The 17585-nt window shown below is 29.9% G+C and overlaps 1 protein-coding gene across 1 annotated transcript in view; it reads left to right on the top strand.

Annotated features, from left to right (window-relative positions):
* The window catches only part of LOC148236890 (uncharacterized), an 84138-nt gene that overhangs the window by 54965 nt on the left and 11588 nt on the right, over positions 1-17585 (top strand). Inside the window, exon 12 of the mRNA XM_088183621.1 lies at positions 16811-17100. Within this exon, the coding sequence (XP_088039747.1) occupies positions 16811-17100 (290 nt within the window). The remainder of the gene's footprint in view (positions 1-16810; positions 17101-17585) is intronic.

Here is a 17585-nt window from a genome sequence, read left to right as displayed (position 1 = left end):
AGTTACACTTTTTAAATATTTTGATTTCACTTTATTCAATTATATTATTTATATATACGCATCTCGTACCTCTCTCTTTTCTGTTGTAACATGTTTAGCCATTACTATAAGTTAAACACAATAAACACCTAAAATTAAGTAGTGAGACACAAGACTGAAATCAAATCAGTGATATATATTTTATAATTATAAACTATTATTACAGCTTACAATTAATAGATGCACAACTTAGCACGATTTTAGATTTTAATTATTCATGACGATATTCATCCGTAAGATAAGGAAAATCTAAGAAAATCTAACATATTAGTCACTAACGTATACCACTGATATATTGTGCTGGGTTTTTTATATGTGGCAACACATTGGAGAGAAGTGCGAGAGAAAGAGAACACTTTGATTTTGCGAGTAATCACACGCTTTTTATATACTTTCTTAGTTTGCTTCTTGCCATTTTAGTTTACCCGGTTCAATTCTGGCAAATGTAACGTACATATTTATTAGGAAAAGGAGCAGACGTGAACGTCACGGTCTTTATTAAAACAGGTTTGCTGTGTTACAATATGGTCAATTCCATAACAAATATTTATAGGAAAAATGTTGTTGAGACTTCTTAACCTTTTGGTTGCTGAACTTCAATAATTCGGCTTTTGCCACTGTGGTACAAAATATCAGATTCAACGTCATTAAAAACATGTTTTATGAATTGTAGGTTATTTGGTTAATGATAATATATTTTTTCCGAAGAATTTTTGATTTTGAAGCCGAAGAAGTGCGACTTTGCAGTCAAAAAGATGCCAAAAAAACTAGTAACAGATTATTCTATAAACATATACATATAAAGTAACCACATATATAAAAAAAGTAAACGCTGCTATAACACTGGAGTTAAAATGAGTCTGTTGGCATATCAAGTTGTATTATTGTCGGCTGTGATTTCGATAAAGCAGCTGAGATCTGCCGTAATATGTTCTCATGATGCTCTCAGAATGGTCCGCTGATGTCTCTCGTGTTTCTGCTGTTGTAATTCCTTAGCATTTCTCCTGATATGACTAAGTGTCATTTCTTTTATAACGCTAGATCAAGACAACTCTAACAAATTGTAAATATTTCCATATTCACTCGAAATGTGTTCAAATGGCAACTTCGAAGAACAATAGGAATGTGAGTAGGGTAGAATGTCCTTTTCAAACAGAGTAGTTTTTCGTCGTTTTAACGTTTCCGAACAAATGTGCTGTTAGGTGGTCTGTGCAATATTTTTAATAAATAACGCAATTATTTGGTCACATTTTTTTTAATTTTTGTTTATTACATAATTAAATTTGGTCACATGTTCTCTCTTCCATTGTTATGTAAACCCTCTTTGACGCGAGTTGATTTATTTTATTTTAGTTTGTTTGAATGGTCGTTAAAGTTACTTCTAAATGATTACAAATTATGCAGGTGGTTGAAACCCCCACACATTTTTTTTTATTATGTAATACATCGATTTTCCCAACAATCCCAAAACGCTTGGCAAACAAAGGGTTAAATTTAAAAGTAGTACGATATCATGATTCATCAAATCATTACAAATTACTATATTTCTATTATATTATTTATTTGTATTGTATTGATACATTTATACTTGCATTACTCAGTTTTTAAATAGACTTTGTTTTTCACAATCTATATTTACGACACATTAACATTAAAGATTAAATAATAATCTCTTGATAGTATTTCAATATTCTATACCAGAAACTCACAGCTTAATAATAAATATTGTCTGAACATGTACGATTAAAATATGAGCAAAAATGTTAAGAATCGTAAATATGATAAATACAAAGTTCAAACACATTAACGTTTTATTTTAGCATTGAACACAAAAATGATAAAATATGCTTATTCACAATTCATATAAATAAAATATTTTGCTAAATTCAGCAAGAAGTTAATAAAAAGGCATTCATTGCGAAATTAAAAACCTTGTAGTATAAATTTGCAAAGAAAATAAAAAGGTCATATTAATCAATATTATTTCTGTTTTATTGTTATAATAATAACCATAAATAAGTGAATTGATTCACAATTTTCCTATACATACTTTCGAATGTTTCTTTTTATTTTTTATTTATACATCATGTGCGTAACATCTACATACATGTCTTTTTAAGATACGGATGCTGCTGAGTGATACAAGCAACCACGTGCTGAACATCTTGTAGTACAACCACACAATCAGCTACTATTTTTTTACTACACAAGAAACATTCTTCTCCGTCATACGATATTGAAACGAACTGTTTGTTTTTCATTGAAATAATATTTGAACGATAAATAGTTGGATAAATTATTCAGATGTAGCCGCGGGGTATCTATAAAATGTATATATTAAAATTGAGGTGTCCTCAATTGGAGTAGTATAATTTCTTAATCTCCGCTCTTGAGGGTTTAGCGTCTTTGTTCGAAGATTCTTAATGCCCACGCTAATACTATATTTAGTAAGGATGACGTATTATTTTTTAAAAAGGGTCAAAAACCCTCACGGTTACGAATAGGAATCTATGTATCCAGAGTTGGTATTCAGGAAGCGCACATACAGTTAGCCGGTTGCCAAATCCTTTGATGAAAATTTATAACCTTGTCACGATTGATCAACACCCGAATAATTTATCGTGAATGTTTATAAACAAACAATAAAGACACCTGGGTGTTGAATCTCACATTCGTTGGGCTTTATGCCTCCATATATCTGTTTAATAGTGACTGTGTTTAAAGACTACTAAAATATTGATGCTCGCTCTTGTGGTTTCTCTCTTGGGTAAACAATGCTCTGGCACGCGGTTAAGTATTAATATTCAATGGTCTTTACGTGACGCTTTTTTTCGAATTCGTTATTGAATACTTCTTTCTTTTCTTCTTGTAACATTGAACTCTGTAATCATATGCGCAACAGGGTGTGTAGTAAATCGATTGCCACACGACGTTAGCGTGTCGTAAATATTACATTGAAATGCGTTTCGAAAGGTAAATACGAGCAGGGAACGTAAAATGATACACATTTGTGACAGGAATAATTGCCTGCTTGCTATGTAGACAGAGATCGTTGGCGCTTACAGTTAAATAGCCTACACAAGATAACCAGAGAAATTATATATATGGATTTAACGACAAATAATTTATGCGGTTATGAAATTTCTAAACAAGATCTTAAACATAAAATATAATTTCCTTTTTGCAATAAAAATTTATTCTGTAATCAACAATCGTTTAAACATATTATGTACTACTATTCTAATAGTAACAATTAAAGGTATTCTAATTCCAAATCAATAATTACACAACTAATGTAAAACATATACAGAAAGTATATAAAAATCTTATCCGGTATTTACATATTTATTTTTAAATATGTTACAATATAATTTATTTATACTAGTATAAATAAAATTTCACTAACTCAGTCAGTTAAAATGATTTGCAATTTCACTGCTCAGGATCAGTAAAACAGTATTTGTTCATAAACGAATGGCCTGATTCGCGTATTTCCACATGATCAGATATTCACAGATTTGTGACGTAAAATCGTTTAAAATTTAATATTAATCAAAAACTATAATTAGTTTTAGAACTTCTGTTTGGTCAAGTTGGGTTTGGTAAATTCGTTTAGGTTAGGTTTGGGTTTAAACATCAAATGAATGTTTTGCTACTGGCAAATTGAGGTTCATAGAAATTTTAGAGCGGCATATAATTTTACTATCGCTTGTCAGTTAAATTATACGTTCGCTAGTATAAATATATATTTTCGCTACTAGAAATAATCTAGCGGAAAAAATGTATTCAGAACCAAAAACTAATATAAAAAATGGTGAAATATATTCGGAGCTGGAAATAAATAGAACCTAAACGAATTAACTTAATGCAAAGTTCAAAAACTTAATTAGCTTAAGAACTTTCATTAGGCAAAGTTGGGTTTGGTTAATTCGTATATATTATGTTTAATCAGTAAATGGATGTTTCGCATCTCTCAAATAGAGTTTCATAGACATTTATATTTTCGCTAATAAAAATAAATTTAAATCTGTTGGTGAAATTGTATTGGGATATGATTTCACTAAAACGCCAGGGAAAATATAACTGGTAATACTCATTCACTGTGATATATGTGAGAGATCAATCCTAATTTCATATTCTTCAATGATTCTATGAACGAATACGATATAGTATAGAATATATAATAACATTGTAAATGGTATATTTTCTTAAGAAACTTGATATCAATTACTATTAAATGATCAACACCAGTTATTAAATAACATAATATTCATCCTATTGGTTTCAAATTCCATGGTTTAATCGTCCATATCAGGTTTTAAACGTTCACGTTTTCATTGAAGAGCTCCATTTGTATGCACTAAAAAGCAGTGGTTTTATAAATTTAACCCATTCAAAAGATCGCCTATTCATTTGAATACCAGATTGAATGCAATCAAATGGACCGGAGAATGAGTTGATAGCAACGATGCAGTCACCTGCTCGACGGAATTCTTTTAACACTGAAATTAGATTGGAAACGGAAGCATTTTTACATGCAGTGATTCAAGATAAGCATCCTGTTAATTCATCACACTCGCGTGTATATATTTTTATATACATACACATGCACTTTTCCTTTATCAAAAGTAATCTTAAAACTAGTTTGCATACGAATACATTTTAAAACTATAATACATAGTGATTCGTAATAGATCTTTCACCTTTTTTATACGCTTACAGTTAAAAATTAACTTGACGATAACAATCAGAAGTCGCGCACTGATGGCAAATGTGCGATAGCCCAATCGTGAAATTACTGCGTTGATACAACAGTTGTGCTATTTTTCTGTTTAAAATGCGTTGAAGACTGTTAATCGCATGTTATTAAACAAACTCCTGAGTCGAATCACTTTAATGTGTTTTTCGAGGTGGTCGGTTTTAATTTTAACGGAAGAAGTCAGTTGGCATTATTGTACCAAAAATGTTCTTCCCACCTGCATTTCGAGAATTGTAGGTGTACAAAGGACTGAGAGAGAGAAGAGATGAGGATGTTTTATGGCGTACTAAATTTTAATCCTCCGAATGTAATCTCGGGAGAGTGAGGTTCTTGGCCCCTTTTTTACGTGTTATATGGAGATTTAACCGAGGTCTCAGTGGACAAATGTCAGTAACGGTTCTTTGGACAATTCTAAAAGATACTGCATCCCTATAAATACAATACGTGTATAGTCACTTGAGCTATAAATTAATTATATTATTTTTAAATAATCAGAAATATATATTTTTTAATTAGATCTGATCTACTATTTATTAGGTCCCTAAATCTTGTCATAGTCATAGATAATACATATAATTTGTCATGGTGAATGATTTGTATAATATGTACATGTGTACATTTGTGTACTACATATTTAATTTTGACTCATAGTCATGCACACATAAATAACACGTGCGCTTAAAAACGCATGTATTCTTATAGCAAAAATCAAAGTTCGAATGTGTCATTGTCTTTTTTACATAATAAAATGTTGTCGCCAATAAATATTGCATAGTTATAAAATTTAATCAAAATATGTCTTATTGAATTTTTCTAATTTGAACTTAAAAATGTGCCATTATGAGTTAATTTATTTTACCTCGTATGCTAAATTGTTAGAATCTATGTAATTCATAACTAATAAATGTCGGATCAGCATTCGAAAAAATAGCAAAATAATATATCGCGTAGAAAGTAAACATTAAAATTTATTAAATACCTTAGGCAATGTCAGAATAAATTATTTTTATGAGTAACTTAATTTACATGACCGCTAGGTGTATTTGGTACCTTTATTTATTGGCAATTATTGCCACTCTTACTCAACCAAGGTTGATTTACTGATTTATTTATTTACTTATACTAATCTAGGGTATCGGTTAAAATATTGATTTATGAATATGTATTACTTTACATATAGTTATATAGAGTTAATGGAAATCACATTATTAACATGGTCAGGAAACAGCCCAATTGAAAATTTATAGGCAATAATAAAAGAACAATTTAGAAAAAAACGATTAAAAAATTTAGCCGAGCTGAAAAAACATATTATGGAAGTGTGGAAAAAGGAGATCGATCTTAAAATAATTAAAAATCTGTATTTATCGATGCTAGGCAGAATAGAGAATTTATTAGAAATCAAGGTGAAATTACGTCAAAATAATTCTGATAAGATGCTATAAAAGTGTTTTATTTAAAAGCTTTTAATTTTTATAATTAATAAATAAATGTCCTCCATATTGCTTTTTATGAATAGAACCATAAAAAAGGTCGCGCGCACGTGTTGAGTTGGAGGCTCGCCATTGTGCATTCGCTTGGACGACGAAAAAATACACTTTTCCCAGAATTGACGCAATTATACATTCCTAATTTTACAATACCCGTATTTTTTTTTAACATTATTTAATTTGTATAAGTATTATTACCTATTATAAATTCTAAAACTTTATAATTTTATATTATTCTTGGTCGTATTTTTTTTTGATTTTGATGCCTAAGGGGTGTAACTTTGCAACCAAATAGACGCCAGAAAGGCTGGTAATAGTTTATTTTATAAACATTTATGAATTTCCATGTGTATAGAAAAATTAATATACCGGTATTTGGCGGTGGAGTTGATATGGCAGGTCATGTAAGTCAGAGTTTTCTCTGGTGTTTCGAGTTGTATTATTTGCACTGCGATTTCTGTGGATTCTCGTGATCTTGTAACCCCGTAACGTCCTTTTCAGTGTGAGAAAGTATCACCTCTTTTATAATGCCAGATCGATACTGCTCTAGCGAATCGCAGATGAGGACGTTTGCGAGCCAATTGCATCGCTTCTTAGACACACCATGCAAATGTGCTCACGCCTTAATAGAAACTTAATTCACTCCGGCGATCGGTAAACAAAGAGTCGAAGAACAATAGTAGTGTGTGCAGGGTAGAATATATTGTCTAGTGTGTGCGTCCTTTCATGATAAAAAGTAGTACTTTTACTTATGGGTGATTAACGTCTCGAGACGGATGTGCTATTAGGTGATTAGTGCAATATTTTAAATTAATAACACAATTATTTGCTTATGAGATCTCTCTTCCATTGTTGTAAATATACTGTGTGGTTCTATTTTCTCTCTCTTTGTTTGTTCAAAATAATCGTAAGAATGACTTCAAAATTATAACAGATTATGCATTTGGCTGAAACCTCTCACACTTTATTTAAGTATTTATCCAAATTTCGTTAATTGCAGTAGAATATTTAAATTTTTATAAAAACTAAAAACAGAGCTAAAATACTAGGTAGTTATTTCTTGTTTTCGATGTACCGCTGTATTATCTATAGCCCAATCGTTCCCTTTTTCGTTTTGCAAAATTTATCTTTATATCTTTATTATTTATCGCCATAACAACTAATAGCCGATAAACAAAATAATGAAGAAAAACTTTGTAATTGACGAAATTCTATTATTACTCATATTTTCAAGTTAATATTGTGCAGACTTTACTAATGGCTGTTATTATTAGCTTTAAATTTGCCTTTATAACAAACGCTTTTCAATGATTGATAGAATGGTTTAGTCTAGAAGTCTTCAATCAGAGTTGTGTGAAAATCTTCTGAAAAATACCACATTTTGCAATGATAAAATGAATATACTTTTCAATAAAAAAATAGATTAAAAGTCGTTGACGAGCAACTGTTAATTTTAACAACCCTCTTCAATTGTCTTTTAAGTTTTTATTACTTAATTTTAAATGACATTGTTAGCTTATAGAATTTCAAAGGCTGCGATAAATGAAAGATTTCACTTTTCAGCAGTAATTTAATTAAACTGTACAATAGTGGGCAGTAAGAAAGGTCAGTCAGAATGATCAGACAACGAGGATGTCAGTGGCATGCCACGCACCGACAATCGGATACAATCGGCCACAATAGGACGTGCCGCCATGGACAATATCCACATTTGTCGAAAAAGTCAGGTCCGGATTTCACTTCCTGTCCGAGTCGAATGACAAGTGCACCACGGAATTAAGTGTGCCGGATGGGTGTTACCGATCAATTTATCGTCGACCATTGTTGTCGGTCGCAGAATAGAGTCATTAATGGGAACAAGTTGTTTTTGCGCCGGCAAACTCGAATGCGGCCCTGTGCGAGATGCGCGACAATTGAACCGCCAAGGTCGGCACGGATCGGTAAAATAATTTCGATGACAACTTTCAATGTACAGATCTATTTTTAAATCAATGCTTTACAGATAATTTAAACTTTTTTTACGTTAATGATTATAACTTTAATTTTAATGTTTTTAAACACGTATACAAAATGCTGGGGTTTTAATGTAAAATGCATGGCATTTCATGAACTAATTCATACTTTTAATTGTATGTCTGTAAGACATAGACTTCTAGCCCATAAGTAGCGGGTTCGAACCACGACAGCAGACTCGAATTTTTATTCATAAAAATGCACTATTATTAAAATTCGGTCTCAGCTATCTATATGCGTTAAAATACACATAATATTTAATATTTATTTATATACATAGATGTCATCAATTCCCAGACTGAAAAGTCTGTTGGTTAATATTTACTTTTAGGTATTCATTATGTCTCATCGACTTACCCAGTACATATTGATTTACCTCGTTGTAACGCATTGGGCTTACGCTTGTCAGGTTACAACGAAAAATTAAAAAAAAATATGGAAAGGTTACACATAATTTTTTTTGTATTGAAAGTAATTTTAATACATATTTTCCTTTTCATATCCTAACAGATATGATTCACAGAGATTCCGTAGAATTTTTTTTATTTGTAAACATTTTTACACGTTAAATTGTTTATCTTTACTTTTCGAACTTTAGTTTCTTGCTTGTGAACACGCTTGAAATGGTGTGCGAGATCGCACATTATTATGTGCAATAAAAAATATTATTCCTTGTATGTAATTAAATTCAATTGGTAATTATTAGTCTGAAATTGCGTGAGAACAATATTGTTGTATGTTCTAAAATCATTATGTTATACACATACGATACTTTCAATGTTAAAATATTTTTTTTTAATGTTTATGTTAAGATATATTTATAAAAAAATAGCGGCGAATACATTTAACAATAAAATGAACATTAAATTGCTTCATTAAATAAAGATATTGTCTAGTATCACTACAAGAACACACATTTTATTTTAATTATAAAACAGTCAAGTACTTAATCGTTTTTTACAAGTATCTAATCCTTTGTTACACATGTTCATATGTATTTACTTTTATGAAATATTTTATCTATATTTGTCGTTTGACGTAATACTACCAATCAATTTCTCAGTATTTGGTCTAGTCTCATACTCGCAGCGCTAGGTAGATCATTTCTTATTAAAACATCTAAAGTCCAATCATTGCCATTTCTACTGTACTAATAACGATACATTTGGAGATAGCGAATGGTAATAAATTGGTCGCCAACATTTGTAACAATCTTTATATGATGTTCTCTCCTTGAGCATTGTGGCGGCGGTGACGTCACCTCGTTGACAGATTTGTCATTCTGGATTTTATGGCTACACGGTGTTTGAAAACGCACTGACTCGTTTTTTACGCCCGGTTAATTATGGCTTTGATTGCGAGACGCTTCGCGAAATTTGATTTATATGCATATTATGAATTAAAAAAAATATTTGTTGTGAGCTATTATACAAAATAAAATTTACAGTCAATTTAACTATTAGTTGCTAGGTATTGTAATGAAAAATTATACATATCCGTTAAACCGATTCAACCAATTTTTCTACCGCTTTGCTACCACTCGTCAATTGTAATAGAGTGCTGGTATAGCTCACAAGTGTACAAGTTAGCAAACAAACACTCACAGTATATTGAAGTTAGTTTTAATTTACATATTTTGAGGCAATCATGTAAAAATCTAGATTCTTTCCATATCTGAAAATTTCTTTTGTGTCATATTGTTTGATTTAATATTCAACTTATGGTTTTGATGTACATATATAAAAAAACTAAGCTAATCTCACTTTAAATTTAAAACAAATTACAAGTAAACTAACATTTGAGTTAAACAAAATTATTATATTTATATATGCTAATATTTTTTTGTTTAATTATGATTTTGTAAATCAAAATAACATCCATTTACAGAAATGCTATTTTACCATTCATTTAAAAATTAACAAATCCCTTGTGTATTATAATTTAAAATTTTAGAGGTTGTCAATCGTCAAAAGTTTTTATAATATCACTCTGATTATGCTCAACAACTGAAATATGGTGATAATCTCTAGGAGTCTGTTTACTAACATCTAATGTGCTATTGTATTATTCATGGTTTCAATTTTCCTAGAATATGATTTTAGTGTAATAGCTTCGCTTATTTTAAAAAACGATCAATGATTAATTCAGCCAGAATACACCATACTGTCACTATTTTTTTTGTTTGAAAACTCGGTAGCTTCTTTGCTGTCTAATTAGTGTCCTGGTCTCTTCTGGTTGTTGTAGAGAATTCATATCTCATCGCAGGTAATGATTTTATTCAATAGCGGTTACCTATTATTATAACAAAAGAAAAACTTCGAAACGTTTGCGTTTTACCTTACGTTCATTTCGTGCGGTACCCATATTTTTTTCATCTTTTCTATGGCATCCAGATGTCATAAAATCGTTGCAATATTATTTTGTGTCCAAACATTTTTTTGGATTAGTTTTTACAGAGTTTCTCAATCATTTTTCATCAACAGCAGATAAATGTCTTTCATGGGGCTCATTTTTAAATTTAATATCGCAAGTAAGAAATTTATCCACAGTAACCACTTTAACAACACGTTAATTGATATTTCTTTACATATAAATTTAAACTACAAAAAATGAAATGAAAATGAAAATCTGCTACTTGATACAAAACATTTTAATATGTTGTTGTGTTCAAACTTAACTGCGGTTTTTGACACCCATTTATGTATGTATATATTTGTGAAAAACCACAACAGTGGTTCACTATCGTAAAATATATAGTTGATATTTGAGAAAGCATTAATTACACTCGTTTATCTATCTTTCTTTTAATATTAAACTGTTTTGAAATCAACAAATAAATATAAAACTAGCAATAGTTTACTTATTATCTGTATCACCCAAGATAAGTTTAAGTTTCGTTAAAAATAATTGTATCGATATGTGCATTTAACTCATACGCGCACATAAAGAAGACAGCCATAATAATTCGCTCTTAAATTGGCGCCAGTTCGATTTATTTCCGTATTGGAGCATATTTACTAAATTTATCATATCGATGTTAGAAAGAATTATAATACAATATAAAAAGCAATAAATCAAAATAATTGCGGATGTACAAACATTTAACTTCCTTATGTATATATAATAGAAAGAAGAGAAATATATGTGGCCATAAAAATTGCAAATAATATTTATAACATCTCTTGTATAATTGGATAATATAAGGCATCAAATATTAACCCTTTGATTGCCGAAATTTGATATATTGACTTTTTCTACTTAAGCGAAAATTGCTGGATCTGACGTCATAAGTAAAGAAAGAGTGTGATTAATTTTTGACGGGCTATAGAGTATTACATTTGTATGTATATTGTACATACATGGTTATTTTAATGTCATTTGTATTAAAAATAAGCTTTTTAAATCAATGGTTCCAAAGTTTGAAATATACGTTATATTTGTGTACTCTTTTTTCTGAGAAACCACTTTCCTGTCTATGTAAAATATGTAATTATAACAAAATTGTATCTCTTAATTCGCTCAACGCCGGAATTGTTATAGTCTTAAAATGATTATTAAATCTGCATAAAAGAGTTGTTGAATTTAAATGCTTTTGAGAACTTTGATCCTTTGAATTCCATTGTGAATGTTTCTAATGAACTATTTCTCGACAATCTTGCTTTGAATACTATTGCATAATGTTTTACGTCAATACAAGGTGCATTCATTATCTCTTTTGATTGAGTATCACACCTGTTTGCTTTACTACGTCCTTCGAATCGATTATTAATTATTCAATTAACTGCGCATGTTCAAAAAATTCCTTTCGCACAGCACCTCCATAAATTATTACAAATCGACAATAAGAAGAGTCAAAATCCGGTTTTCGTTACGTGACGCGAATCCGTTTAACGTCTATTTGTACGCATTACTATCGCGTGTAATTAACGAAAACGGTTGATTAACGATCGTATTAATTTGTATCTGTCCAGTTGTTAAGCAACTTTGTGACCGCACTGTGGAATTCATTGCGAGCGCATTCGATCGGAATCGAACAAGCATCAGAGTTAGTTTTGTCTCGTTTGTACGACCGATCGCATACTAAATTCATTTTTAATATATTTCATATTCGTCTATGTGTGTAATATAAATTATATTATAATACAACAACAAAAGATAACAACATTTTAACTGCGATAAACCGCTTAACTAATGAGGTATTTCGAATTATCAGCAGTCGAATGGACGCACGTAAACACACTGGTTGATTTTAAAATTGTGTAATACATAAAGGACAAGAACATTGTGCAAAAGAGTTGAATCATCCATAAAATGCATTCTTGTAAAAACTTTATGACTAAAATTCTCGGAGACTCAGATAAGATGCTCATAGTTAATCCCGAAAAGAATAGTAATGAACTTCAGTGTGAACGTGACATTTGTCGGACGACAACGTTTGTCGAATGACAATATTCGAACGCCGAAATTGACGTTATCTTATCAGTGTTTGCGATTTTTCGCCAGTGATACTTTCAAATGAATTCATGGGCAATTGCAGTTCTTTTCAACACTGTGAGTATTACACACATGACACAAGTTGTAGTCATCTTTAGGTAAAGAAATGTGTGCCATTTCCTAGAGCAGCATCGTTTAAATATTACGTCACTTTAATAATGCAATATTTTCCCTATTAACCGCCCAATATTGCTTTTGCGGTTTGTTTTATAATTTCATAAGATGACCGCAATTGAATCCGGTTAAATTTTTATTCAAGTTAATTTCGATAAATCTAAGAAGAGAACGTTTGTGTGATTAGTAAGTCATTATTGACCTATATAAAGTTCAATATGATCTACAGTTTTAGTAAAATTATAGTAAAAAAATTCATTTTTATCTCATACATAATATTAAAACTACGAGTTATTGTACTTTTCAAATATATTTTCAAGATAATAATAACTGCATTCAATATCCACCAATGTCACGTTAACTGATAAAATATTTACTGTCTTTCGAAGGCCATTAAAAAAACGTGCAAGTGTTAATAAGTTTTATTGACATTGTATTATTAAGTTTAAGCTACACCTCATGTGTTTTTTACTTCAATAAATGTTTAGTGTATTAAAATAATGAGTTTGCTTAAAAATGAACCCTGTTATATTAGATTAAGTAAAATAATGTGTCATTCAGGGTATAGATTTCGTGGTCTAAAGGGAGTGCTGGAATTTCATTTATTACTACCTTCTTTGCTTATTAATACCACACCCAAAAATCAATGATTAGGTAGATTCAATGGAATTTTGTATTTATGTATGTGCTTTTGGGTCACCAATTATAAAAAATAAGAACTGAGAGCTAACATACATGGAATCACTCATACTGACATGAAAAGGATGTTAAGCCATATATTTATTTACTGTACGTCTTTCGTTGTAATATGACATGCGTTACAACCGTGTAAACACAATCAACAACTACAATAAATATTGACTATTATTACGGTTTACAATTAATATATGTTACTATATATAACCTAGCTCGTTTAGATTTTTATTATTCATCATTAAAATTAGAAAAACCTAATCTGTGTTCGGATATCAGTAACTAAGTTTTCCATTGGTCTATCGTAGTGGTTACCTAAAAACATGTACATATGTTACTCAATTGTAATATCCCAGTCTCTTCGAAAACCTTGATATCAAACTACAAATACGTATACATCGTATGTATTCTAAATTTTACTCTAATGACCACTCAGAAATAATGATGTATCTCAATTGTCATTTTATTGTGACAATTTAATTGTATCCGTTTAGAGGCAATTGTTCGTTTCGAACGCATTTACTTTATAAACCGCAAATATGCACTGTATAATAAATGCATATGCACTCGTACGTAATTGTTCTGAAATTGCTTCAAAACAGTCCATTGTTGTAGTACTCAAATCGCCCAAGGTTAATTTAGCCCGTTTGACGCCCATCGATTCGTTTTACATCTCCATAAGCATAACAATACTAAAGACAATGGATTGGCATTCTGGGAAAACGTAAACCATCAAAGGAATTCGATGCAGATTGCTTTTTTAACCTTATCTTTGTTCGATTCTAGAGCTTAAACTAGTAAAATTGTTTGGGATGCAGTAAAACTAAAAGATATTAACATATTATAATTATATTTAATATTAATTTGCATTTAAATTAGATAGAATCATAAAAGCAATATCCATACAATGCTTTCAAATTGTTGCGATTACCGTCAATGAATAAAATAACAACGACATTAACATTTAAACTGTCCGTTCAACTCATTCAGTTAAAATCGAACAACTGTGATTAAATCGCAATTATTAAACACGCAACGCGTATTTCAATTATTTTTTTATGAAATATAATCTATGTAACAATTTAATGTCTCGAATATAATCTTCATAAAAAAATCTATGCTTTTTTATATATATAATAGGGATAATATTCAAGGCTTATCGTGTCAAAATTACGTTAATTACTACTTTGTTAAACAATTCCGCACAATTCGTTTTAATGTTTGTATGGGAACAAAGTTTCAGTATCGCGTTATAATAACAGTCGTAAAAAATCTGACAGTTCCCACGTATCGCCAACGTATTAGGCCAAACCAGTGTGTATTAAAAAATAAACAAATAAAAAAGCCTAACGTATATGGGTCGACCTATCCGCCTTCGCAATTACTGCGATTTATACAAGTGTACATTATATACATAATTATTATTACAATATCGAGGCTGATGGTATTGTTCTGATTTTACACATTTATCAATTAGTGTGTAGTTTTACGATGACATAATTTTAAATTTATGGTGATTAGAGTTTTACGAGTTTTGTTGTTTTTTTTTTATATTACAGGCGTATAACTAGATGTGTGTCAATTTGCATATTTTTAGCTGCTCTATAATTATCTGTTTTTTCCTCTAAATCACTCATCTAAATTTATTTGGTGCGAACGTGTAATTTGCCTTTTGAATAGCAAATTTTTAATTTGATTTTAATTGAAAATATAATTTAATCATTAGTAAAATAATTGATATTTTAATTGTAGAAAAAAATACATTTTTAACTTAACACTCTTGGAAGTAGTTTTTAAAAAAAAGTTATTTATAATAAATTTTAATCTCTATTATAAACATTTTTTACCTTTCTTTTTCTTTTTTCTATAAGATTTTTTTACGAAATAATATTTTTTTTTATTTTAATCTATTTTATATTATTTTTAACCTACTTTTTTCTTATGATTTTTTAACAAAGTTTCTACAAATTTATTATTTTTTAAATAGCCGTAATTTTGAAATAAAAATTATGGATTAAGCTGACTAACAAACTTAGCCGGGATATTTACAAGAACTAGTTTTAAACCAAGTTTCATGATAGTATGATTAAAAACAAAGACAGTTATCGTATCAATTTTTGTTATATTCCACATAAACTACATTTTTTTTTATTTTTCATTATAGTTCAATTTCTAATTTTAATCGTATTTTACTTTTTAACTTTTTTCTAAATTTTTTTTGACAGAGCTACAATTTTTTATATATTTAAAAAAATGGCGGATTAAACTATATACATATAACGTCAATCAACTCATTCTAAAAATAGATAAGATTTTCAGAATAAGTTTTATGATGTTATATTAACACTAAGACAGTTATCGCTTGCTCCTCAAAATCAAAAACCCATAAATGACAAAAATGTAAAAAAATAACCTTTTTTTATTTAGTTAATTTATATTTTTAAACGTTTTTTACCTCATTACATTTTCTCTAATATTGTTTAAGTTTGAGTTTTAAAGTGGGTTTTTTAATTTAATTTTTTGAATAGTGGCTGGCGAATTTAAATGAGGTTTGGTATTTTACTTTATAAATACATAACACATATTAGTGAAATCTATATAAATGTGTGATTTTTACGGGTGTATTTAAAAGTATTCCTACAATTAAAATTAATTGTTATTTTTTATATATTCTTTATTGTATAACATTTGATTAGGATGTCAACTATTGACACATCATAATCTTCCACAAAATACCATTATGTATTAAAGTAGCTTTTTAAAAATACATTCTTCAAAGGTCGCATTTAAATTAGCTTTCCTTAGAAGCGTATTTTTGGACTTTGCGTTTGTCATTGTACGCTCAGAGTTCTTTCAGCACAAAAAGTCTTTTCATCAATCTGTCCGGTGATCTTTTATTTATTTTTTATGTACATTTTTATTCCTCTCTACGTGTTTGTCGCGCGAACAATAAGCACTTTTAAGAACCTGAGTGCGGTCGTTCAGGTGAAGTGTTTGTCTCTTGGGAAATCGTGGACTTTTGTTTAGAGAAGCACTGCTAACTGTAGTACGCATACAACATTAGGCAATAAAGCGCACTGTAACAATGAACGTTTCAAAACGCTTCACCAGCTCAATGGGGATCAACGATCTTCGATTCAATGCCTCTTTGATTTGCAGCCAAGTGATGAAATTGGTTGATTTGAATCTCTTTTTGTTGTTGTTGCAGGTCTCTTCAAGGGATCCACGACCACTTTGGACGGCATCGGCGTCAGGCCGGTGCCGGCTGAGAGACCCAAATCTTTGCGCAAGTTGAAGACTGTTTATGACAACGGGGCGCAGGGTTTAGGTTCCGGGGTCGTCGCTAGAAAAGACATACAACCAGGGACCAGAATAGATCCGGACGTGGACCCTTGGCAGTACAGGCAAAATGAAGAGAAAGAACAGATCATCAGTAATCCTCCTTCGGTAACGAGCATTGATAAACCACTCTCGTTATTGAGTCCATTTGATGAACAGGTATGTATATATATTAAGCATATACATGAAATTGATATTTTATAGTGCATTATTAAAACAATTGAAATAAATATGCAATTTAAAAAAAAACAATTTCATGACAATTTAATATTAGGTTGATGCAGAAATTTTAACGTATTTCTTTAAGAATTAATTTTTTATTTTTTTTTTGTCACAAAGCACGCTCCATAACACTTTTTAATTGCAGAAATTCCCAAAATCACTCATTTCTTTAGTTACCATTATGAAACTGTTGACTTTCTCAATGACTGGTATTGAATTTTATTTTTTAAATAAATATGGATAACCTTTAATTTTAAGTTTGTTTTAAAATAATATTTTTTGGCATACGTATTTATACTTGCTGCAATCCATTGCTGATAGCCCACATAAACAGTATCTAAATGAGTCTTTTCGGCAGCGGAAATAATTAAAATTAAACTTCCACGTATTAACGTCTTCATAACTTAACAAATATATTTGAA

The sequence above is a fragment of the Plectrocnemia conspersa genome, unplaced genomic scaffold (genome assembly GCF_051122295.1).
Source record: "Plectrocnemia conspersa isolate PC_06_02 unplaced genomic scaffold, ASM5112229v1 ptg000003l, whole genome shotgun sequence".
Lineage (NCBI taxonomy): Eukaryota > Metazoa > Arthropoda > Insecta > Trichoptera > Polycentropodidae > Plectrocnemia > Plectrocnemia conspersa.
Note: the sequence above shows the minus strand (reverse complement) of the source record. Positions and strands in the feature narration are given on the sequence as shown.